Source organism: Magnolia sinica, chromosome 4 (genome assembly GCF_029962835.1).
Source record: "Magnolia sinica isolate HGM2019 chromosome 4, MsV1, whole genome shotgun sequence".
NCBI lineage: Eukaryota > Viridiplantae > Streptophyta > Magnoliopsida > Magnoliales > Magnoliaceae > Magnolia > Magnolia sinica.
Genome location: NC_080576.1, coordinates 67,834,953 through 67,862,192, shown reverse-complemented (window position 1 = coordinate 67,862,192; position 27,240 = coordinate 67,834,953). Strand labels below are relative to the sequence as shown.

Genomic DNA, 27,240 nt, shown 5'->3' with positions numbered 1-27,240 from the left:
CCTACTGCAAACTCCAAAAGAGGAAGCAAATAGATCAAAGAAAAGAAGAAAGAAATTGTGGGAAAGGACCCAACAATCCTCTAGCCGAATGCTAGAGACCGTGAAAGCAAGACTATGAGCAAGCTTAATAGTCTTCTAGCCTTGAATTAGAGATCACTCCCCCCTCCCTAGTGATTACCATAGATAAATATGAGAATTACTCAAAGAAAATATCAATCAACTTGTCTTATTCCATAGGCCATAGGCCTTACTTATAATCAATCCTTAAAATTTGCATTAAAAACTATGGAATCTAAAAATAAAACTCCTAGCTAGCAAAGATCTGAAAAAGAAGAAGAAGGAAACTACCTAAATAAGAAATCACTTAAATAAGAAGAATCTAAGATTACTTCTTGCCTAATATAAAGATATCAAAGGAAATTACCTAATGTAGAGATTTAAAAGAAATAGAAAGTAAGGATATTTCCAAATATAGAGATTTGCCTAAAAATGGAAAGTAGAGATATTTCCTAATTTAGAGATATGAAAGAAAAGGGAAAGTTGATATGAACTAAAATAGGAAAATGCGCATTTTCTTATGCACACGTGCGGAACATGCACATGTGAGATGTGGGCTTTTTCTTCAAATCTTGATTAATTGGCTTGTGTGGCCATTTGGTTGCATCACTTCCATTCGGCTTAAAAAAAACTCATCCTTGACTTTAAATTGGTAGTCATAATCTCCTGCAAAGATCTTCATTTGTAGTGTGTCTTCTTCGGCTTCTCTGGTAGTTGATGATAGAGACTTACATGCCTAACGGTTAGCTGGTGCATAATACGGTGTTGAAACATGCATCATCTTTTCCTTTGCTTCTTGTTGGTTGTCCACGTTCTAGATGTTGATTGTGGCATCTTGGTCACAGTTGGCTTCTTATTTTCATACCTTGACTGATGTTGAGATGCTACTATTGTGTTGACCTTTATGGAGCTTGCTACTATAATTGTAGCACTATTAATCTCTTTAACCACCTGATCGTCCATATCTATTAAACCTTCAGTCTCTTCAATTGGATCATCCACTAGTTGATCTTTTGGTTTTACTTGAATTTTCTCCAATCTGACCATTGATCCATCAACCAACCAAAGGAGGATTCCTTTTGAGTTGCCACACTATATATAATCGCGCTGTTTCTTGGAACTCTGGATAAAACAGATTGAAGCGCATAAAGCTTTTCCTCTTCAATCAAGGGCTCAAAGCAAGCTCTCACCAACTCCTTGAGTTCCTTGAATTCATTTGCAATAAATTCTCTTCTTAGGTCTCTTGAACATTCTTGGTCATCATTGATATTTCCATGCTATGGGATGCTTTTGAGTAGCCAACACGTGGTTGTCGTTGCTCTTAACATCTGGAGGGCCATTGAAAGGAATCTCTAAAAGACCCATATGAAGATGGGTGAGACTCGAGACAATAGGGGTAGAAAAGACCCATAGTTAGAATGAGCTGAATAAGAATAACGCGATACATATGGACAGGTAGGAAAGTCTGGATGGGGATATTTGTACGAGGCGTATGGACATTTTCCTATCCACGACATCTCTAAACAAGAACATAGGCTATAGGCTTGGATTCTAGATTTAAGATTATGTGGTTTGGGAATTTTATTTTATTTTTTTGGTAAGGAAAAGAGAGGGTAAGGAATTGATGGGTTGGAATAGGATTAGGATATAGTAGGGTTGAAAGAGGATATAAACAAGTTTTTATTTTATTTTGTTTTTTTAAGGTATGGATAGGGTTTAAAGAATTTGGGAGAAAAAAAGGAAAAGGAATGGTTTAGGGTTTGGTGATTTTGAGAAGGGAAAAGGGAAATAAAAGAAATTGGAAGATAAAGGATTGAGGAAGGGGAAAGACGAAAGGGTGGGATTGAGATGAGAAAATTACTTTCTTTAATTGCTTTGATACCAATTTAATGCAAACCCCTAAAGGGGAATCAAATAGATCAAAGAGAAAGAAAGAGATTGTGGAAAAGGACCTAACAATCCTCTAGCCGAATGCTAGAGACCACAAAAGAAAGACTATGAGCAAGCTCAATAGTCCTCCCCCCGCTTTCAACAACTATTATAAAGAAATATGAGTATTACTTAAAGAAAATATTAATCAACTTGTCTTATTCCATAGGCCATAGTCCCTATTTATAATCAGTCCTTACAATCTACAATAAAAACTATGGAATCTACAAATAGAACTTCTAGCTAGCAAAGATCTTAAAAAACATTGAAAATTACCTAACTAAGAAATTACTTAAATAAGAAGAATCTAAGATTACTTCTTGCGTAATATAAAGATATCAAAGGAAATTACCTAATGTAGAGATTTAAAAGAAATAGAAAGTAAGGATATTTCCTAATGTAGAGATTTTCCTAAAAATGGAAAATGGAGATATTTCCTAATTTAGAGATATGAAAGAAAAAGGGTAAGTAGAGATGAGCTAAAAAGGGAAAGTGCACATTTTCTTATGCACACGTGTGGAATGTGCACATGTAGATGTGGGTCTTTTCTTCAAATATTGATTAATCAGCTTGTGAGGCCATTTGGTTGCATCAAGGCCTTAGACATTAGAATAAATTAAGGAAAAAGGAAGTAACACTCATAGATGGTTCAATAGTGTTAAAAAAATTAATAATTATCACATTGAAGGTGAACATTCTCGCTAAATTATTTGGAAACAAAACTCTGAGTGACTTGACTGGCATATGATCCATGTGTGTATTCCAAAGTTGTACACGGTCATTATTATCTAAACTTGACTCTGAAAAGAAAAACTAAGGACTTAGAGACATCAAGTAGGCACAACACTCGAGCTCCACATCCACCACGAATCCTTATCTTAGTCCGTGTATCCTGAACAATACAATGGGAAGGGAAAAACGTAATGCGATAGTTTAATTGCTTGGTTAAAGCACTCCCAAAAAGCAAAATAGTAGGAAAAGATGGAACATGAAGAACAAAAAGTAACTCTAAAGAATAATTGAGCCAATAAGATCCCTTCCCAGCAACTCTGAAGTAGGATGCATCAACCAATTTAATGCGATGGGGATGAAAAAAAATTACGTTCTTGTCCAATCATGTGATCAGCGGTGCCAACATCAAGGATCCATGATCAAAAGGATAAGATGCGCGGACCTAGACACATGAATAGCAGATATACCAGATGGGTCACTTGTAGCATCAATAGGAGAGAGGCATTAAGCCTGTCAACCTTTTGATGAAACTTGCTAATGGCACTGGGCCTACAAGAATAGGGTGCAGACTTAGACACATGATTAACAGACATACCTGATGGTTCACTTGAAGTATCGAAAAGAGAAAGAGAGGATAAAGGTTGGCAACCATTCAATGAAACTTGCTGGTGGCGCCGGACTCTATCAATAAAGGAGGATGATGATTCCTCAATTGCCACACTATTTGCCTCACTCATTGCGGTCAGTGTCGACACACCCGAGATTATTGCTATAATCTTAACTCTCATCTTCATCCAAAGTTTGAAGGTTCACTTGAAGTATCGAAAAGAGAAAGAGAGGATGAATTGGCAACCTTTCCATGAAACTTGCTGGTTGCGCCGGACTCTATCAATAAAGGAGGATGATGACTCCTCAATCGCCACACTATTTGCCTCACTCTTGGACTTTGTATGAAGATGAGAGTGAAGATTATAGCAATAATCTCGGGTGTGTTGACACTGACCGCAATGAGTATATAACAACTCACCCTTGTCACTTTTCCAAGAGGTTGACCGTGGTTGCCCTTTTTCTGGGTTTCCTCAATGAGATGATTTGGAGTCAACAACAAAGGTAGATCTTTTGGGAACTGGTGTGTTATGCACTCCTGATGAAGCCCGATGCTCTGCATTACTTCTGACATAGTTATAAATTAATTCTAGAGAAGGTAGGGACTCCCTAGAATCTGTACTCACTGAGGCTCAAGATCAGTATGTAGGCCTGCTAAGGACTCAAAGATTCTCCCTTTCTCCGACCATTTGCAGGGTTCTTTAGGAATTGCAACAGTTGGCATACAATGATCCAATTCCTTTGAAGAAGGGCTGCATTAGTATGCTTCAATGGTTGATTCGCCCTGTTGCATACTGGTGATCTTTTTATGCGATTGGAAGTATGAGCCAAATCATTACGTTGGGAGTACATATTGCACCTGCATCCGGATTTCTTTGGCAGTCTCACAGAGCATCAATCCTCCACTAATGTCAAGTTGCTTGCAAGGTATTTAAAAATGGTAATGGTGGCTGTAATGGCGAACTTATGGCTGTTACAATAGGGGCTGCAGTGGCCATTATGGGCCCGTAATGGCTAAAGCATTTTGTTGAAGGAAGAAAATGTATCAGTCCTGTATCAGCCCATTATGGGCCGCAGACAATTTATTTTTTTTTCCAGAATGGGCGTTACAGCCCCATGTTGCGTAATGGTTCTCACCATTACTGTTACGTAATGGGTCCCACCATTACCATTACACAATGGGCCTGTTTTGGTTGTTTGACTATTTTCTAATACCATGGTCGCATGGAGTGAAGCAGCAAGACATCTTGGTTAATTCTCGCTTTCTCAATCATCATGGGATAGATCTTCTTCCTTGGGCTCTTTGTTGCTGGATGTATAGCCATTTTTGTTCCGACCACCAATAAACATCTTGGACAATTCTGACCGAGTTAGGTGTTTTGGTCCATTGAACTTCAAAGTAGTAATCACTAACCCTGGATGATCATGCTGAGTGGATCCGTTGCTGCCTCTTTTTCATCACCCATCCCACAATACCTCCCATACACTGTACTATGGGAAAGATAACATGCAAAAACAAGATCACAAGTCTAGTGTTTTAAATAGCTATGCTATGTAGTGTGTAGCTTCCGCTACATAGCATAGCTTAGCCTTAACGCTACGTAGGTCATGAAAATAGGTCAAGTCACATGTAGCCTATGCTTCATGATAATTTCCATAGGCTACACGCTACATAGACTATGCTACACACTACGTAGCTCACGTTACGAGTTATTTTTCACTGCAACATTAAAATCAATTAATGTTATCAATGATTTATTACAATTTTCTATTTAAAAAATAGCTAATTATTTTAATGCTTTTAGTAAAATAATATAAGTAAGAGTATTAAATTTCACTAATCTTTCTTGACCTTTATACTTCGACATTGCCTTTCCTATTACTTCAGGTTGCATTTGGTTGCACCAAATATAATGAAATTTTGTTAAATTTCATTATTAATCAGTCCAACTTGGTGCAAAATATCATGAATTGGTGCGTGCAACCAAGCACAACCTTGATTAAAAATCTAGAAGTAGTGTGTAGCTAACACTACATGCTATGTAGCTTACGCCTCACGCTTCAAAGGGGTGAACGCTACGCTACATGCTATTTGCTATTTAAAACACTAATCACAACTAAAAAAAGGAAAGATGATGCCACAAACTTCATAATAGAGTGGGCATTGTAACTCCAAAATGCAGATTCAAGGGGTGTCGTTGGACATCAAGGGACACAAGCAAAACAATTGATGAAGGCCTTCCAGAGTTTTCCGGCAAAGATCAGCAGTACAACTAAATAGCCTGATTGCCACTGTGTGTGGTAGCATCGGATGGTGCTACCATTGCTGATGGTGGTGTTGGGGTTGGTGGTTTCTGCTGTGGCTGGTGGAGGCCCTGGTTGCGATGGCCGGTGGCCTTGGGCATCGTGGTTGTTGCTGCCAGCAATCCTATGGGAAGAAGATTAAAAAAAAAAAAAGTAAAAGGGAAAGAAAGGGAGAGCAGGGATGGAAAAAAGGAGGATAGTAAGAAGAACTAGGGTCAAGGAAACCTTGCCTTTGGTACCATGTTGAAGAAGGAGAGGGGAAAAGAGAAATTGGGAGAAAATTAGTGTGATTAGAGAGGGATTGCTTTCTAGCCATATTTTATTAAGATAGCCCAATACTGAAAATATGGTGTCTAATTTGGTGATCTAGGGTCAATTTGATCAAAATTGGATCAAATAAATTAAACTAAATGGAAATTGTGTTTTAGATTTTTCATGTAGGACATAGATGTCAATTTCTGATTTTCAGACTTCGAAATCCTCGGTTTTTGTCGGATGTCAATACTCATGCATAGGTTTTTGGTGATTTTTGGTTCGTTGGAAAGCTAATTAAGAGGTATAGCTATTCGTTTTAGTTTGGAATCAATATTCAAAGGGGTTCGTGAGGTATGGAGGTTGGAAGACATGCCATTTTCCTGAAATCTCAGTTCATGTTGTCTTGCTGCACATTTTATTCCAGTAATTCGTTCGTCTCTTGGACTCGTAGGTCAGATTAGGGGTGATTGTTGACTTATTAGAAGGCCAACTTAATGTGCAACCAATGGTATAGATAATTTTGAAAGAAAGAAACTAATGGTATTATTATTATTATTATTTTTTGAAAAAAGCTAATGCGAGTGGGTAATTGGGGCCGCATAGTATTTAGAAATGAGAGTTCACATCCTAGGGACTTATATATATAAAAAAAAATACTCCACATGATGGAAATAGGATTTTCATGCCTTAGTGAATTTTGAAGATATAAAGGAATGTGCATCCCAAACTTGAGTTACGCTCGGTTCCTCATTTTGCACACGAGCCATTGGCTAAAACTTCACAAGATCTACATGGGCCGCCTTGCACTAAACTCAGATCCCAATTCATGTCCCCACTTGTACCCTTTTTGGAACCCAACATATGTCCTACTTTTCACAGATTTCCACAATGATCAAAAAGCCAGATTTCTGTCCAATCTTGGCCACAATTACGAGATTTTATTTATAAATTTCTGGATGAAATACAATGGACCAACTCATCCAAAAAATTAGAGCATTTAAATGGTCACAATTTGTCCCTCCTTTGGCACAAATGGACGACCAAAACTATTCTAAAATCCGTCTCATTCTTCAAGATTGTACGTGTGTTTGGGGTCCTGATTTGGGCAGATTCTTATGCCCTCTTTACAGTCTAATTAGGACAGATTTAAAGGTCATCATGTGGCCCAATTTTAGACAATTTTTATGGCTCATCAATGGACATATTTATGGCTGTTCATGGGTCCAGATTTGGACAGATTTATGGACCGTCCAAAGGTCCAAATTCGGCCAGTTTACTGGACCGTCTAGAGGTTCATATTTGGACAGATTTCCGGACCGTCCAATGGTCCAGAATTGGCCAGATTTAAGGCCATCCAAGGTCCATATTTTGGACAAATTTGTGGGCTGTCTAACAGTCCAAAAATGGACTGGTTAGTGGGTCATTTAGTGGTCCAGAATTGGACAGATATCTGAGTCATTTAAAGTTCTAGAAAAGGACAGATTCATGGACCATCCAATGGTCCTGGTTTGGACAGTTTTCTGGGCCATCAAACGGTTCATATTTGGGGTGGCTTTCTGGCCCATTTAAAGGTGCGATTTGGGACAAATTTATGGTCCAAAGTGGCTGTTCAAAATGGACAGATTAACTGATTTAGGCTTCATCCTTGCTGTCCAAAATGGACAGATTGTGGGCCCTTCTCATGGCAAAAAATTGAATAGATTTGTTGCCAATTTCTCCGTCCATCTTGGGCAGATTTGAATCACAAATCGAGGGTTCCACTTGCAAAAAAAAGGGAAAAAAGAAAATTTCAGAATAACCAACGTATACAATAATAAAAAGAAAAAGAAAAGAAAAATATGTATAGGGACTCACATGTGTGTGTTTGTGTGTGCGTGTGCGTGAACGTGTGCACCTCCTCCCTTCTCCTTTCCCTTCTCACTCTCTCCATCTCCCCCTCTCTTGCTTTCCACGCCTCTCTTTAGCTCTCTCTCTCTCTCTCTCTCTCTCTCTCTCTCTCGGTTTGGGCATGAGTGGGAGGGGTGGAGGGTCTTATTTGTAGAGGGGGTGGAGAAAGTTGATTATGGGAGGGATTAAGGGGACTGCATCGCTATTTTGTTGTAGATGAAGGTGACAATGGAGTGGGTTATGGGTCAATGTTGGGAGAGAGTGGGGACAAGAGTAGTGTAAGGGAGGAATTGTGGGGGTGTGTGGAGTGAGGTGGGTGGTGTGCGGCATGTAAATGTGTGATGCACATGTGTGGTGAACGCGTGTGGAGTGTAGTCATGTGTGGTGTTCACATGTAAGAGCATACGTGTGGTGTTCATACACAGTGTACATGTGTGGGGTGCACATGAGGTGCCCATGTGTGTGGGTACATGTGTAATTGAGTGAGTATATATGTGAATATGTGTGAATATTTGTGTATGCAAGATGAATGGTATAGAATACCTTGGTGAAGCTTGTAGTTCTTCTTAATGTTTATTTTATTTTGATTCAAGTTATTTGGTTTTCATATTGAACAATTCATTGATATTTGGTTTGAATGAAGAAGTATTTTCAGTTTACTTTGATCCATTGTCAACTCCGGGCACTTTGGATGCTTAGGAAGACTATTGATATTCTCTTACATGTTTTGCAATTGTTTGGTATGTAAAATCCATTGATTTATCATTGACTCCGAGCATGATAGATGCTTTGAATTCCCTGCGAACAACACGTTGATGCTTTATGAGGGAACCAATTCAATGAAAGTTCAGATCTGTTTTGGAATACATGAATGATGATTTAACTGCTCCATTATCTGGCTAGATAGGATAGGACTTTGATTTTAGTTGTGTGATCTAATTGAACTAAATAATTTAACATTAGGGAAGCTATAAGTTGATCCTTGACACTCTTGTATTCTATTTATGATAGGTTCTTCCACAATTACTCTTTAAACCATATTTTAGTAATTAGTTTAGATTCTAGTTCTAATTCTAACGTATTCCAGAAATCGGACAATAGCAAGTCCTTGGGTACGACCTCGGTGTCACCAAGTTATCAGCCCTGCACTTGGGGTTGTCATAAAAACATGCAAGTGACAAGGCAAGCCTACATACATATTAAGAAAACAACTATTTATGCCCCACACAAACATAGAAGATATTAAATTTATTAAAAATGAGAAAACTAGTTTAAATTTGAAATAAATGAGTACTTCTTAAAAAAAAAAAAAAAAAAAAAAAACTATTTAGGTCCACATAAACACTAAATCTCACAACTCTCTCCAAAGAAAGAAAAGAAGTGATATCATAATGTATGTGGGGATATAAATAACTTTTAAACACAAGAACCCTAAAAAAGAATTGTAGAAATCTGAAAAAAAAAATGAAAAAAAATGAAAAATTCTAAATATCTTTTCCTAAAAACCTATATTTTCACCAATATATGAAGGAAATGAAATAAAAAGGATTAACTGAATATTTTACATGTATTCTTACCTATTTTAACGTAGAAATCGAATGCAACAAGCGATGTTTGATTTTGTTGAGCGACGAAAAAGACATTTTGATTCCTTTCTCTAGTTCTCCTATGGCCTACAAGTTCTAAAAGTCCACAAAATCTCTTAAAGGTAGCAAAAGATAGATTTTTCCACCCACCCACCCACCCACCCACACACACACACACAAGAAGGAGAAGAAGAAGAAGAAGAAGAAAAAAGATTTTGCACCGGACGCTGCTGGTTTTGGAGAATCAATATGAATTGTAATGTTTGATCGTATTTGCGATTCATCCATACAATTCAAATTGTACGGACATACGATACGATTCGTATAGAATCTCATGATTCTGACAACACTGAGTCTAACAAACCAAAAAGAGAGGAAGCCCTGAGTTTCATAAGAAACTCTCTACACAAGAAAATGGTGGATAACAAGGAGAGAAGAATAAAGAGTTTTAAGAAAGAATAGACAACCAAGCCAGTAGAAATCCAAACTCAATTGCGTGGATCTTTGATACCATAGTTTGGAATAGAGGATGAAAGAAGAAAGGAGAGAAGAAGAGAAGATTGTGTCAAAAAGGGTATTAGGATTGGACATCCCTACCCGCCTTGCTAATATCTTAATTAAGTAAAAAACAAAAATGACAAAAACTCTAAGATAGGTACACATTAAGTGTAGGGACTTTGAACAAAAATAAAAGCAGAATGGGCCATATGATTGTATGGTCATCTTGGTGAACTGTACAACTAGACGGCACAATATATGTCTACATTGATTAATCCTGATCACTGAAACTCACTGTTTTATCCTTAAACCTCAAAATATTGTTTATTTTTTAATTTCTAAATTATTTATTTGCAAAAACCTGGCCTGTCACTTGACATAATTGAGTAGCTTGAGTCAGAAAGTGAGGGGATGCCAAGTCTACCCCGAGTGACAAATTCTATAACAATGCTTGCCACCATATGCCACTCACACCCAGTGTTTTAAATATTGACGATATTAGCCAATATATCCCACGATATATGTTGTATCCTACTTGTGCGATACGAAACGCACAAGTAGTGCCGATATATCCCACCTACTCGATCCAATTAGCATTTTCAATTTTCAATCCATATTTTTTGTTGTAAACCACGTTAAACCAGTGTCAAATGGTTACAAATCTATGATTCTTCATGTTTTTCACGAAAAATTATGGATTTGGAACTTCGATTTCGAGATTTGGGGGAGATGGGTCAAGTTGCGGAAAATTGATAAAAAACAAAAAGTCTGAATTTCTCACAAATTAGTTGCAATCTTTGTATCTAAACATAAAATTAAACATGTATGTAACCTGATTTAGTGATCCTTCTTTTGCTTTTGAATGTATTGCTTGTGTTTCCATGCATGTCTTCTTACATTTATAAATTATATGAATAGACTTTGAATATAGTTCCATCAGTTCAGTTGGAAAGCACATATATTAGGATCCCATACAAAGGAAACCCCTATTATGTGCACCTTTTTTTTTTTTTGTAATGTTTTGATTTCTAAGTGTGTATTGATGTGTTTTTCAACAATCCCTAGAGTTTCATTGAAACATTCGACCAATTTTCCAATGTTCCCATGTTTTCCAACAACAGCGATACAACCGATGTATCCCATGCGATAACCCATATTTATCCGTATCCCAAGGGTGATACATTACGCGATAACGATATTTAAAACATTGCATACACCCGCATGTTTCTCTACTGGTTTGATTTTGATTTTTGTTGTGATTCTTCTTTGGCTGCCATGCATTCCTTTCCTAGGATGCCAAAGCACTGTATGTAGTGTCTACAAACCAACTTGATATGATACCTCTAGCAGTAAAGAATGTTTCATTCTAACAGTAGATTGGACTTGATGCTTTTCTTTGCTTGATTGATTCTATGATTTCATAGTTAAGAAGCAAATTATACATCACATGACTAATCAAAGGAACACACTGCAGCATGTATAAGATCAAGATTGCACATCATTTCTGACCTCTCACTTCCAAATAACCTAGTTTCTAAATGGAAATATCTCAGAGGCCCTATTTGGTAGATGCCTAAAAATGAGCTATCACATTTTAGTTAGCAGTAATTTTTTTTTAGAGATCAAGATCTCTAAAACATAATTATTGTTAACTAAAATGAGATGAACTCATTTTTTTGTGTCTAACAAATAGGGCTTTTTTGACATTTTAACAAATGAAACTGGTTTTGGGGTGCATCAAAACAGTACCTGACAGGATTTTTTATTTTTATTTTTTTAAATTTTTTAAAATTTTAATTTTTAATTATAAAGAATTTGGCAATGAACATCTCATATCTTATAATAGATTGTTGAATGTAGCATGATGACTGTTAGTTTAATAAACTAGGATTAATAGCATGGCATTAAATCAGTATGCACGATACTCTAAGGATGGGATGCTCACACAGTCTGTGTCTTGGAGTTGTAAATTTGTAATGGTCTGTTGGGATCGGTAATTTATATAGGAATTATATGGTAATCAAGCAATTACTACAGTATTCTTTACTTCAAACCTGATGTCAGCGGAATTTGACCTTGGAGTTGCGAAGAGTTACGCTGTTTACATTCAGATTATAGAAGAGGGAATTGCAACCTTTCTGATCCTTCACACGTTTGCAACTGTGTGGATCCTTCACACGTTTGGTCAAATGGTTCTTGAGATGAGATTATGCTGCCTGCATTCACCTTGAACAGAGACCACTGGCGTTTGACTAATTCAGGACTTTGACTGCTCAAAAATGGAATGGATATGACAGCTTGGCAAATGCCTGTTTTAATTAATCGTGGCATGTTTCATGGTAAAAACACCCTAATTTACAATTCCAAACAGGCTGTAAAATGCAGGGTCTTATCCATGCTCCATGTATCACTATCCAAACTAGCTGTCATTGCTTCTTCCTCATTGTCATGATGTTCATGAACTGTTTAGATGTCCAGTCATATTGAACTCCTGTTCAAAAATTTCTTTCACGTGCTCCATTAAACCTACTTTTGTAACTAAACTTTCAAGGTTGCTGGAAAGATCCATTTATGGTATGTAGCCTTTTATTTTACTCCTAGAAGATAGTAACTGTAGGAGCTCCCTGCAAATGGATCTACAATGTAAAGTCAGTTGATGATCCATGAAAAGAAAAGGGTAAAACTATTAGTGGATGGAGAAATTGAAAGGTTAAAAGTGAGAACTGAATATGGAGTTTGATTGGTAATATTAAGTTGAATTTGAAGAACTATTTGTGCTTTTGAAGTGTTGTGGGGCACTATTAGGTGTACTCTCTAGGCATCACCATAAGCTTATGGTCTCATATAGCTGCTGAATGTAAAAATGTGTTTCATTTCGTTATATAGATGAAGAGGTGTCAATAGAACTCCACCAACATCTGGCCAAAAAAGAACACCAATATCAATATCTTGGCAAAAGGTTTTACTAACGTCCCCACATTCATGGGTACGTTAGCAATGTCCCCACATTCATGGGTACATTAACAACATCCCCAAATCTTTTTAAATGATACGTGGGATGACCAGTCATGGATTTGAACTGTTCATTCATTCATACAACTAGGATCAAGCCACATTGCAAAACTCATACCAGTCGAATGATCCTAAACATCCAATCAATAGCATGAAAAATGGACTGTCAAGATTGAGCGGAGAATCAAAATAGGTCCAATCATCATTTTGGAAACATCTGTTCAATAGATCTCACTTTGCATTGTTTATGATTCCGAAGTAGCACTTTGGTTGGATGACTCTAACCATGTGATCTATGGCTCGCAAACAACAGATGGAGATGGTTGTAAAAAAAATTTGGCACCATTCAAAGCGTTAAGATAATCCGATTGGTGTGATTCTTTCGCCATAGCTTGCTTACAATCCTGATTATGATTGGACATCCCACATGTCATTTAAAATCTTTGGGGACATAGGGACATTAGCAAAACCTCTCAGTAAAAAGCCTCATGGAAGCATTTAGTCTTGAAGATGGTATTTAAGCATGCTCCTATTGACTAGGTTTGATTAGTGACCTTGGACATGGGAAGGGCTTTTAGACCTTTAATCACTTCCTCCTTTTTGAATGTTTTGGATATCGCTTAACCATCCTCTGTGTATGTGTGCATTGTGAGTTGTTTCGAGGAGGCTTGCTTGCCCGACACACCTTTATGCACGGCATACATGCCAACCTGGTGATTATTTGGGACATTTGAGTGGTGCATAAGATGGCCTCCACCATGAATATGACAATATGCAAAAATTTTGCTGGTTCACTCATTTGGTGGGCATACATGATACACGCACATTGAATGTGGACCATTGGCATGTTTCCTTAAAACTGCCTATTCTTTTCTTATAGGGGTGGCTGACCTGCTGATTTTGGTGTATGATCATCCTCACACTGACAATGGGGACACCTGATTCAGTACTTATGTGTCCACACACTTGCTAGGTTGGTAGGTGTGCTGCATCCAAAGGTTCATGTGGAGAGGGGAGCATGTAGAGCTGGTAACCTCTTAATTGAGAGGTGATAATAACCATTTATGAAGCCGTTGAAATTTTTTTATGATGCCTTGGAAAGAATATTGACAGTTATTAGCACTGGAAATTCAAGATCCATCATTTAACTTGAAGTGTTCAGTGCATTAAGACAAGCTAGAATCATATTCTCCCAAGTCCTAATAAATGCATGGGATGGTCTTTTGTAGGATGCTGACCCAATTAGTTGGGATAAGTCTTATATGATGATGGTGGTCTTTTTGTAGGAGACCTTGTTAGTCATACAACAAAATTGTCATATACTGAAATAATCTGAAACTGCATTTTTGTACGCAGTTTTTAGTATCGGAATATAACCGCACCAAATATTCTTACGTTGTAGAAATGGCTAGTTAATTTATTGAATCTCTAACGACAACCTGAAATGCCCTGCATAGGACAAGTACATAAAACCCTACCTGGACTATGTAATCATCTCAATTTTCAGGACTAGAACTAATGTACTTTTGAATTCACTGTTAATTGGTGGCTACTACGCACTGGCATACATGCATGTCAGTTTATACCACAACTTGATCCTGGGCCTTATTGTGGATCAAGCATGGCCCACAAATCAAACCAATCAGATGAGAATTTCCCTGTTTAATTTGGGTCACTGGCCACGTTCCTGTTAACCATCCATTTTATGGCCACTGGCTGGCCTGATCATTCAATCATTAGCAGTCTCGGGAGGTGCTCCATCCATGTTGGGTTGCGCAATTTAGATGGTATTAACATTCATATGTCACACATACGACGGATGAATCACCACCATTTAACATGGTGTTTCAAACGTATCCATTGTCTAGTGCAAAAAATTCAATGCTATCATAAGTGATTAAGTAACAAAAGCAAGGTTTTCAATGTTCTTTAAGTTTCACTAATTTGAGCTCTATTTGTAAAGCTAGTTTGGTAGATATCAGACCTACTATATGCCATGGGCTTCTGTTGGAGGATATCTTTTAATCTGGAAAAATAAAATTTGGGAATATTACCTGATCAAGTGTTGACGGTAAGTGTTGCGCAATGACCTTGATTGTTACTGAATTTGTATGGATCATATGATCATTCTCTTAAACTGGTGATGCCAAATAGTTTCGATGTTCATGATCATGAAAACAGAATTGTTGGCAACAGTATCGAATCCAATACTTTGTGGATGGATCGCACCCATAAAGAATGGATTGCCACTTCACTGGAGAAAATTGCATGAAGGATTCAGGGTGACAAATATCGCTGAGATTTTGAAAATATCGTGAAAAATATACCAAACGATATTATCCCGAGATATTTGAAATATTGGCAGATTTTATAATATCACATTTATTTTGCAACAATATTATTGCAATATCAACTGGAAAATATTAAAATCCTAAGGAGTTTGTTATATATATTTAAATTTTAAAAATATTTTTTGTAAATTTTAAATGTATTTATTAATTTACAATAAATATTTTTAAATATTTATATTTTTGGCGAGATTTTCTTAATAATATCCCAAGAAAAACCTTTCCTGAGAAATTCCTGGCCGAGAAATTGCCAAGAACGAGATTTGTCACTAAGGAAGGATTATCAAGCAAATGGTCTTGGACAAAAAACTGATGATCTGTTCTTGGAAGGTCAGTCACACGGCTGCTTCGATTGATCAAAGTTTCTTTGAAATGTCCAGATTACTTGCTAGATAGCTTTGGCCGTCTTCGATCGGTTGATTGAAACCTTCGATCGATCGAATTGCTTAGATGGACTGTCGATTCGGTCAACTGTCTCCAGAAATCTGCTGTTTGTGTTTTCTGGTTTCCAACAATTCTGATCCTCTATGAGCCTAGCTAATAATGTTCATTTTAAGGCTAAGGCTTGGGATGATTAAACAAGGATTTACCTATGGGTGAAGGATCATCTAGAGGCAGGTTGTTTTGGAACTTAAGGGGTCTAGCGCTAGGATTACCAAGGCACCTCAATTTACTTGTTGTCTTCAGGCCTTGATGCTTTGAGTCTTCGGTCTTCAATGTCTTTCAATGGAGGCTCAACCGATTCAAGACTCACTAGCACACATTATTGACAAACCTAGGCAGTAACACTCTTTTCCTTCTCTACAACTATACCTGTGTTTGTCAGTTCTTGGAAGTTTTTAAAGTATTTTCTTTCTTTCTATTTCATTTGTACATAAAAGCCTCTTGAAAGCACTAAATAAGCTTGTTGTTTCCATTGGTTGGAAAATATTAATGCTAGTAAGGTTTTCAGTCTCATATCACACTTTTAGTAACAAATATTCCCTTTTACTGAATACATATGCCACTGCAAATATATATCCAGGGAAAATGTATCGGGAAATCGTGGGCAGTGCTTACTATGTAGCCCCAGAAGTGTTACGCCGCAACTATGGGAAAGAAATCGATGTCTGGAGTGCTGGAGTCATCTTATATATTCTTCTCAGTGGCGTGCCCCCATTTTGGGCTGGTAAGTAAAATCATTAATTTCTATTCAAGGTGCTGTTTGATAAACTGAAAAAGAAGCTTTGAAAATTAAGTCAAGTGCTTAAAACTTAAAAAGCGCTGAAATGTAATTTTGAAATAATTTTAGGGATATTCTAGCCAAAAGTGAAAAGAAAATTTAATTTAATGCACCACCACCTTCAGCGTTCAGCCTTTAGCATTAAGTGAATGTAGGGGAGCTGAATAAAATACCCATATTTTCAATGGAAATTAATTTAAGCACTTAATAATCTGATTTGCCAAAGGATCTAAATCGTGTAAGTGCTGAAAAATAAGTTTTATCAAGCGGCACCTAAGTGTTGGGAGTTTTACTAGAAGCCCACCTGCACTGTCCTCACTACACTTCTACACATGGCCACTTGTTCCAATTGGACATGTTTCGTGGTCATCCAAGTAGTCATCAGGTATGCTACATAGGGTACGCGACTTGGCCAAAAGATCTTTTTTGTCCTGTCATTCGGCAGGTCACATGTTAGTTGAATGTGGACCATCAACAATCCCTATGATCCATTGTTTTCCGATGTGTGCTCAACGATGAGTTGACAGCCTGATCTTTGGACCAGATCATGTGCCTAGTGGGGCCGGCCCACTTGATGCTAGTCTAGATGCCTGTAAGTATTATGTTACCACTTGTGATCGTGTGTATAGGTACATATGGAGGTAGGGGTGGACTAATGAAGTTCTTGGTTTGTATTTCTAGAAATTTTTTTAGGATTCTCATGAAACTAATATTTCTGTATTTTTGAACCTTCCATTGTTGAATGTGATACCTGGATGACTAAATCAACTCCAGAGACAGAGAAAGGTATATTTGATGCTATCTTACAAGGTGAAATTGACTTTAAAAGCGCACCCTGGCCTTCTATATCTGATCATGGAAAGGATCTCATAAGGAAGATGTTAATGCAGGATCCGAAAAAGCGTATCACATCTGCCCAAGTCCTTGGTGAGTGCAAGCATGTATTTTAAAGTTTGGTTTTTCATGTACTGTTCTGTAGTGGCCTTGATGTCTTGTTGCTGATGGTTTAACATTTGATACTTAGATCCTTTAGATCTGTTGTGACACGTCAAACAGGACACTAATGTATGGGATTTGCATTTAATATGGCTCAGCTCCCAAATATTTCTACAAATTTTTTCCATAATATGTTAAACCATCTACTACGTCTGCTAGAAAATGAGAAGTCATCACCTACAAAATGGTTTAATGGTGAACTTCAAATGGTATTCCATAGCGGTAACAATGGCCATAACGACCACCACTATTATCTTTACGATATGGGTCGTAATGGCTGTTACGGCCCCTGTAATGGATGTTACGTTCACTTTTTTTTTAAAAAATAAAAATAAAAAATGAAAAAACCCAAAATACCTATATTTGTCCTGTTACGCTGAAAATAAAAAAAAATAAAATCAACCTGTATTTGCCCCCTAATAGACCATTATGGGGCTATTATGGCCTTTATAGGGGGCGTAACGGGCCGTTAATAGTGGTTACTAGTCTTTTGTTTTTTTTCTTTCCATAACGGCTGTTATGGCTGTTACGACCCCGTAACTTGTAACGGTTGCCACCGTTACTTTTATGTAACGGCCTTTACGGCACACCATGAATGCAACCTGTCTTAGTTGCCAACATGTGTAGAAAACTCTACTGTGCCTACCTATAGTCAGCGTTCGAAGTATCAATATCGCTACAAGTTTCGCTAACCGGAGATACAAAAACAATATCGATGTCACCGATAATATCGTCAATAACTGGAAATGTTGGGAAACATTGGGAAAATGGTGGAAATTTTAAATGAAACTTCAGGAGACGATATAATACACATACTTACATATTTAGGAATAAAAAGATTGTAAAAAGAATGCATACATTACAAGTTTCCATTTAATGGGGAACTTAAAAACATGTGTTATTGTAAGAAATCATTCCAACCATTTCGTCAATCCCATCTATCCATCCTACCTTCCATCCAAACATTTATCAATATTTCATAAAATTGACAACACATGTTATTTTGCTGAGAAATCGTTGACAATTGAAAAGGAGACGAAGGAATGAGGCCGTGATATTGCCCGTGTTGCATTGTTGATAATATCGTCAACAATTTGATGATTGCACACAATGCACCCATAAAAATTTGAAACGAATTTTTATTTTTTATTTTTTAATTTTAATAAACAGATTTTTGGCGATATCGATACATTGGAGATATTATCAAAATATTACGACAGACTAGTGATACAAGCGACATCTGGAATTTACACAGTCGAAAATATTGGCCATACATTGGAGATATTGATACATTGGTGATACAAACGACACCTAGAATTTTCACGATTGAAAATATTGGTGATACATTGGCGATATCGATACCTTGTTGATACATCGCGGATACATGAAATTTTTGATACTATTGGTATTATCGGTATTGCTAATGGTGTTATCGGTATTGGTGAGGTGGAGATAAAGATAATATCGGGGATATTTTGATAGTGTTGGGGATACACCGAACAATAGTTGTCCTCGATATTGCTCGTGTTGTGTTATTGACAATATTGTTGACAATTTGATCATTGGACACAACTATGCACCCATAACAAATTGAAATGGATTTTTTTAGTAAATAGATTTTTGGTGATATCGATACATTGGAGATATTATCGAAATATCGCTGACATACTAGCGATACAAGAGACACCTGGAATTTACACAGTTGAAAATATTAGTGATACATTGGAGATTTCAATACATTGGCGATACAAACGACACCTAGAATTTACACGACCGAAAATATTGGTGATATACTGGCAATATCGATACCTTGGTGATTCATCGCGGATACCTGAAATTTCTGATACTATTGGTATTATCGGTATTGCTACCAGTGTTATCGGTGTCGTTGAGCTAGAGATAGAGATAATATCAGGGATACTCTAAACAATGCCTATAGTGGGTCTTACCATGAAGACCTAGTTATGTAAGAATTGGGCCAGTCCTCCCATCATGTAGGGCCAGTGTTCTAAGTATCGGTATCGCTACAAGTTTTGTTGGCTAGGGATATAGAAACAATATAGATATCGCCAATGATATCGTGATAACCAAAAATGTGGGGAAACCTAGGGAAAATGGTGGAATTTTCAGCAAAACTTCAGGAGATGTTAAAATGTACATATTTGCATATTCAGAAATAAAAAAATTGCAAAAAGAATGCATACATAACAAGTTGCCATTTAATGGGGCCTTAAAAGCATGTGTTGTTGTAAGAAATTAGTACAACCATCCCATCATCCCATCCATCCAAACGTCCATCAATATTGCAAATTATCAACAACATATGATATTTCATCAAGAAATCATCAACAATTGGAAAGGAAACGAAAGATTGTGGTCTCAATATCGTGCGTGTTGCGATATCTATAATATTGAGACATTATCAATATTATCAATGAGAAATTGAATACTACATACAATCATGTGCCCATGAAAAAAAAAATGAAATATATTTTTTTTTTAATAATTAACAAAATTTTGATGATATCAATACGTTGGCGTCGAACGTCGATACACTTATGATACAAGCATTACTTAGAATTTACATAGTTGAAAATATTGGCGACATTGATGCATTGACAATACAAGCAACACCTAGAATTTACATAGTTGAAAATATTGATGATTACATTAGTGATATTAATATGTTGGCAATACTTAGCGATACATTGCTAATACCTGGAATTTTTTATACTACCGGCGTTTTTGGTATTGCTATCAGTGTTATCGGTATCGTTGAGCTGAAGATAAAGATAATATCGGGGATATTTCGATAATATTAGAGATAATTTAAACATTGTGCAGGGCCACAATGTATGGTATAAACTAGACCAGACAAAGGACCGAGTCAACTTACATGTCTGGCCCAACTGATGGGCGGACCAGGATTGCCTTACCTTCATGCTGGGCAATCTTCATGGTGTGGGTAGGGCTGTACAGGAACCGAGTTAGCTCGGTTAGCTCGCTCGACTCGACTCGAAAAAGCTTGATTCGACTCGGTTCGAAACTGAGTTCGAGCCGAGTCGAGCTGATTTTTTGAGCTTGAAAAAATTTTGAACCGAGTTTGAGCTTGCACGAGCTCGACTCAACTCGGATCAAACCCCAACTCCAATTGAACTTGGATCAAACCAGTTCAGTGACTCGGTTACTTTGATATTGATGTTGCTCACCGAGTGTTTGATGAAATGACTCAATGAAGTGTCGGCCGGTGGCAAGGAAGGTATGTATATGAAACAAATACCCTTTTTTCTTGATTTTGATGTTGCCTACAAGGTGTTTGATGAAATACCTAACCATTGCTGCTGTTTTACATACAGTGAGAATTTGAAAGTGCAGTCCATGTGTTTGTGAAAATGCTGCATAGGTGAACTCGGCTCGAATTCGGCTTGAACTGGCCCGAGCTGCTGACCGAACCGAGCCGAGCTGAGCTGAGTTCGAGCTGGGGTCAGCTAGTGGCCGAGCCGAGCTGTGCCAAGCTCGACTCGGTTTGACTCGTGTACACCTCTAGGTGTGGACTAGCTTTTGCCTGGCTCAGATTTCATGCACACTTCACATGTGAGCTGGGCTACATTTGAACATGCGCAACTGGTTATAGGGATCCTTTATCATAGGAAGTACCAAAACATTAAATATAAAACTATGCCCGTGTAGTCTGAGATTTTGTAGTATCCATACCTGTACTTGACACCCCTACCCATGCGTGAGAAACAGAGCTTTAAAGTTCATAGAACAGACAAAATTTCACTTTTCCTGAAAAATTATACCCCACCCAAGCATCATCAGTTGATGCTTTTGGCATATGTGTGTACATGAATGCAACACATGAACTTATTTTATTCCCATCTAAATTGTTTCTTCTTTTTCTTGTTAATCCAAAACCTTTATATAATTGCTATCTTGATATATAAACCAGAGCATCCATGGATGAGAGAGGATGGTGAAGCACCTGACAAACCTATTGATAGCGCGGTGCTGACTAGGATGAAGCAATTCAGGGCAATGAACAAGCTAAAGAAACTTGCTCTAAAGGTCAGTCAGTTACCCCACCCATGTGTATTTTCTTTTCACCTGCATTGCACTGATCATCAATGTGCCTTGTGGATTTTTTAAGGTCATTGCGGAAAATCTTTCTGAGGAAGAAATCAAGAATCTAAAAGAAATGTTCAAAAATATGGACACCGATCAGAGCGGTACAATTACATATGAAGAGCTGAAAATCGGGTTGTCCAGATTAGGATCAAAACTTAGCGAATCAGAAGTCAAGGAGCTGATGGATGCGGTAACATATTTTGTAGCTCCACAATTGGTTATAATTAGGTCCATGATTGATGAGATATTTGGTTGTATGTTTTCAGGCCGACATTGACAAAAATGGGAGTATTGACTACTACGAATTCATTACAGCCACTATGCATCAGCATAGAATAGAGAGAGAAGAAAATATTTACAGTGCCTTTCGGTTCTTTGATAAGGATGGAAGTGGGTAAGAATTAGATTTCTGCTGTCCCATTACTTATTGGTCTGGACTAGCTCTGTTTTTGTTGAGGCCAGCATTCTGTTCATGTTAGGCCAGGTTGTCAGTGACGTAGACATTTCATATGGTACCCTTCCGTGGATGGTGATAGACAAGAAACTACTCTAAATATTAACACAACCATTTTCAGGCCTTTTTGTGTGTGTGTGTGTGTGTGTGTGTGTGTGTGGCTTAGTGTAGACACCCCACCTGTGATAGGAGGAATCTATGCCGCTTGATTTCCTAGTAAGGAAAGCTGACTTTGAGAGCATGTTGAGAGCACACCAATCATGCTAGAGCTGCCAACTCATCAAGAATACCTCAGAATTCGAGTTCGGTGCAAAAGTGGGAATCCAATTGTCACTATCTGTTGGCCAACTCGAATCCTGAGGGGTCATGGCAGAAGACAACCTCGGGATTTGAACTTTGGCAGCTGGCGGAAATCCAATTGCTTCTGGTGGGAATTCTCATTGGCATCTCTATAAAAAGGTGCTGCAAACCTCATTCAGAAGGGGGTTGGTGGCTTTGTGAGAGAGAGAGAGAGAGAGAGAGAGAGAGAGAGAGAGAGAGAGAGTTCCCACCAGAAGCAATTGGATTTTTCCCTTTTATTTTACTTTTCCTGCAATAATTGAGGTTGTGCTTGGTTGCGCAAATATCATGCTATTTCATGACAGTTGACTTCCCACCAGAAGCAATTGGATTTTTCCCTTTTATTTTACTTTTCCTGCAATAATTGAGGTTGTGCTTGGTTGCGCAAATATCATGCTATTTCATGACAGTTGGCACCAAATTAGTTTGTTATGAAATTTAATGACATTTGGTGCAACCAAACATAGCTTAAAATAATAGGAAAACACACTAAGATTAAATATAAGGCCCTTTTTGGGTTTATGGAAAGCATGGGAAAGGAAATAATGCTTCCCATAAAACTTACTTTCCTTTGTTTGTTAAGGGTTTTTTTTTTTTTTTTTTTTTTTTTTTTTTGTGGGAAATTGTGGGAAACATCATTTCATACTATCTTTCTTGGAAAATAAATAAATTTATTGTCCCACCTCCACCCTTAAGAAACACATTTTCTCACAACGGAAGGAAAATAGGTTAATCAAGGGTTAAAGCTCAAATGTGCCACTATCCATTTGCTTCACATATGTTATATGTGCTAAATGAGACATTGTCCATCTTCGGTCATGCCCCACACGTGCCACTATGCCACATGTGCCATATCTTCTCTTGTGCCTCACATGTGTAAAGATCCCCACATGTGGTAATGTGCCATATGTGTGACTATTCATCTTCTCTTGCACCCCACATGTGCTATGGTGCCCCATTTACCACCATTCATCTTACTTGTGCCTCACATGCAAAGTCCCCCACATGCACCAATGTGCCACACATGCCATTGTCCATCTTCAATTCTCCAAATATGCCATGTGCAAATGGTGTGAATGTGCACAAGTACTGTCATCTAGATTTAGTGCTCACATGTCAAATGTGCCAATGCATTTTTCATGCCGCCTGTGCCACTATACAACTTCAAGCACCTCACATATACCATTCATGCCACAATTCAGCTTCAAGTGCTCACATATGCCGTGTATGCCATATGTGCCATTGTTCATCTCTAAGCATCCTACAATGTGCCACATGTTCTAATGCGACATATGCTATTGACTACCTAATTTTTTATTTTTTTTTTAAAGATTTTTGTTTTTGTTTTGTCAAACAACAAACTTGAAAATAGATACTAAATTTCTACGAAAATCTGGTTAAAAAGAAAACAAGATTTTTTTTTTTCCCTCTCCCACAATTTCTTGGGAAATAAGGTTTCCCAAGAAACACTACTTCCTTTGTCATGCTTTTCATGAATCCAAACAGGCCCTAAAGGTAAAGAAAGAGTAATCTAACTGATTTAATACAACTGCTTAGATTATTTAACTAAAATCATTGAAAAGATTAACTATTTTTTATTTTAAAAAAATGAAAAATGTAACAATTCATCAGAAACATTAATTGATTTTAATGTGCTAGTGAAATAACTTGTAGTGTAAGCTATGTAGTTTGTACCATAGGCTATGTAGTGTGTAGCGTATGCAAAATTAGCATATAGCATATGCTACATGTGACTTGAGCCATTTTCATGAGCTACGTGGCATTAAAGCTAAGCTATTTAAAACACTGATCATGATCAATGTCGAGCACTCCGTCTCCATGGTCTTGATTGTAGTTGGGTAGCATTTACTTCCATTTACTCTCCTACCATAATTATCCCCTCAATCATGATCAATGTCGAGTGCACCGTCTCCAGAGACATGGTTGTAACTGAGTAGCCTCTACCTTTGGTTTATCTAGGACTAGAGTATTCCCCGAAGAAAATCCCTAATCCCATAAAGTTAAGACCATACTACGGTACGGGCGGCTCCAAAGTCAATTGCACCATTTCATGAGTCAATGCCACATCCCATTGCAACAGAATACTAGCAAGTGGATGCATGGCTCTTGTGAGGGTGTTCACACATAGTAACCACTAGTTAGTTTTCCTTTATTATTAATTCCATTGGGTTTTTTTTTTTTGACTGCCAATTCTGGATGTGCCGTCTTCAGGCATCAACACAAAAGCACCATACATGCTAAATGGCATGTGTGCATGATTTGTTGCATCCATAGGGTGGTCCTCATGGTGAATGTTCCTTAAAAATCTGGTTAGATCGAAAAATAGAAACCAATGTTCTATATATTCAATATTCATGTTTTACCAACTTGACCTTAATTTTTGAGATAGAACACATGCACTGAGGGGATTATCTGAACATCTTCGATACAACATAGAGTGTAGTGTTGGTGTGGTGCATTCGTGTTTGGCACTTGAAGAAGGGATTTGAAACTAGAATTCTGATCAATATAGTTCTAAAATGCACACTAATACATACAACATTGTTTGAATTGAAACAAAAAGGGCGAGCTTGTTGTTTGAACAAATTGAATTGGAATGGAAGGGTTTGTCTATTACTTACTGTTGTTCTTACCAGGTTTATCACAAGAGATGAATTGAAACAAGCTATGAATCAATATGGGATGGGCGACGAGGCTGCTATTGATGAGGTCATCAACGATGTTGACACGGATAACGTAAGTTGATCTTTGCATGGAAATTGTCCTCACAGACACACATATGGCCAAACACACACAAATAAATAAATAACATAAAAACAAATAAAAACCAAGAATTATGCTGATAGTATTATCTTAACCTTTCAAATGTGGGCCATTTTCTTACTACCGTTCATTTTTTACGAGCAATAGATTGGATGGTTAGCAAGGTATTCTGTATCGGTAATGGTGGCCGTAACAGTCACCACCATTACTGATACGGGGGCATAACGGCCGATACGACCCCGTAACGGTTGAAAATTTAAATTTGTCCGAAAAATTCTGAAAAAATATCTAGAAAACCTAGAATAATGTAAATATTCCAAATATGTATTCATTTTTTGTTTTGAACATGTTTGTGGTAGTCTAACGGTCCACTATTTGGTGAGAGTGTTGTATCGGGCTGTCTAGTGAATTTGTGAACATGATTATAAGTCTTTAATGTTTACACATCATAATCAAGCACTAGAACTAGAAATTAAAAAAAAAAAAGGCATAAATACTACTTTTTCAAATTTTTTTTTTTTTTAAATGACCCTTGGAGGTTCTATTCGCTCAAATCACTTTAATCTACGGTTTTAATGTTAAAAACTATAGTAAGAGTGTTCGAAATCAATTATAAAATGACCTAGGATAGTTTTTTGGAATGAGAAAAGTGAAAAAATGAGAAATTTTTATTTAAATAGAAAAAGAAGTGGTTGTTTTTCGCCCTTTACGGGAGTAACGGTCATTATGCCCCATAATGGCCTTTACGACCACCGTAACGGCTGATATGGTCTTAAAAAATTAACTGTCCCGTTTCACCCTTGTATCGCGTAACGGTCGTGGTTGTTACCTATACGTATCGGCCTTTATGGGCGTATCGTAACGGATATGGAACACCTTGATGGTTAGCATCATCAAACAAAAGTGCTTCTTTGGAATCATAAGCAGTCGATGGTGGGGTCTATTGAATGGATGTTAGAATAATATCATATGTAACTATTTTGTTTATTTGCTCGATCTAGATTATCCATTTTTCATGCAATTAATCAGATGTCTATTTGGTTAGTGTGATTTTTGCACATTGTCTTGTCCTTAGTGGAGTAGATGGTGGGGTCTATTGAATGGATGTTAGAATAGTATCATATGTAACTATTTTGTTTATTTGCTCGATCTAGATTATCCATTTTTCATGCGATTGATCTGATGTCTATTTGGTTAGTGTGATTTTTGCACATTGGCTTGTCCTTAGTGGAGTGAGTGAATGGATTGTCTAGATAATTAATTAGCCATGCCACTTGTCAATTGAAGCTTTGTGCAAGTTGGGCTCTCTCCCTCTGTGTGTGTGTGTGTGTGTGTGTGTGTGTCTTGTTGACATAATTGGGCCATAGCCCTCGGGCCATGGGCCTCTTATTTTCCTTTTATTAGTTGTCTTTTATTTCCTTTTCTTTTGTTCGTTTTTTACCATTTTTTCTAAGGTTAGTTTATGTTGTTCACTTAATATAGAAAGAGAGAGGGCTAGACATTCGGTCCTCTCTAAGTTTCTTTTCTTCCCAAGTTCGTTCTTTCCTAAACATGGTATAAGAGGAAGAAGGTCCGTAGGGTTTCTTATATCTTGAGTCTTATATTTTGATTTCTTATGATCTCCTCTTATTTTCTTTTCATATAATCTTTCTTGGTTTGAGAGTCTTAACCTTTTAATCACTGATTGTATGTCATTTGTGAGGGGTGGTCCTGCAGTTGTGGTGTCTTGGAGATCTTGTTGAAGTTTTTGTTGGAAGTCTTTGAATATTTCAGGCTGTTGTGTTTTATCAGAAACAATAGTAGGGTCTTATTGTGTATTCTAAACTGATTTGTTCCCTTTGGTTGGATTAAAAAACAGGTTTACTAATTTTGATTTGCTGAACTTTCATATTCTTCAGATTTTTTTGGATTGTTTTTCTTCTAGATTTATTGAATCTGGATGTAGCAATAAGGTTTTGCTGGTCATTATCGTTTGGACCAATTTTTGGGCATCTTTCTTCCAAATTTATAATAATCTCTTTGCGGTAACATTAGATTTTCCTAGATTTGTTTTCTTTAGTAATTTAGCCGTAAGAACTACCCTCTTTTTTGGTTTCTAGGTAA

At 37.2% G+C, this 27,240-nt stretch overlaps 1 protein-coding gene across 2 annotated transcripts in view; it reads left to right on the top strand.

Moving 5' to 3' along the window:
* The window catches only part of LOC131243192 (calcium-dependent protein kinase 29-like), a 62,283-nt gene that overhangs the window by 2,892 nt on the left and 32,151 nt on the right, over positions 1 to 27,240 (top strand). The window contains exons 2-7 of one of the 2 annotated variants that reach the window (XM_058242358.1): positions 16,239 to 16,382; positions 17,211 to 17,363; positions 21,385 to 21,500; positions 21,583 to 21,750; positions 21,827 to 21,954; positions 25,011 to 25,110. In XM_058242358.1, coding sequence (XP_058098341.1) covers positions 16,239 to 16,382; positions 17,211 to 17,363; positions 21,385 to 21,500; positions 21,583 to 21,750; positions 21,827 to 21,954; positions 25,011 to 25,110 — 809 coding nt within the window. The remainder of the gene's footprint in view (positions 1 to 16,238; positions 16,383 to 17,210; positions 17,364 to 21,384; positions 21,501 to 21,582; positions 21,751 to 21,826; positions 21,955 to 25,010; positions 25,111 to 27,240) is intronic. The other variant, XM_058242359.1, reaches the window with a different exon arrangement.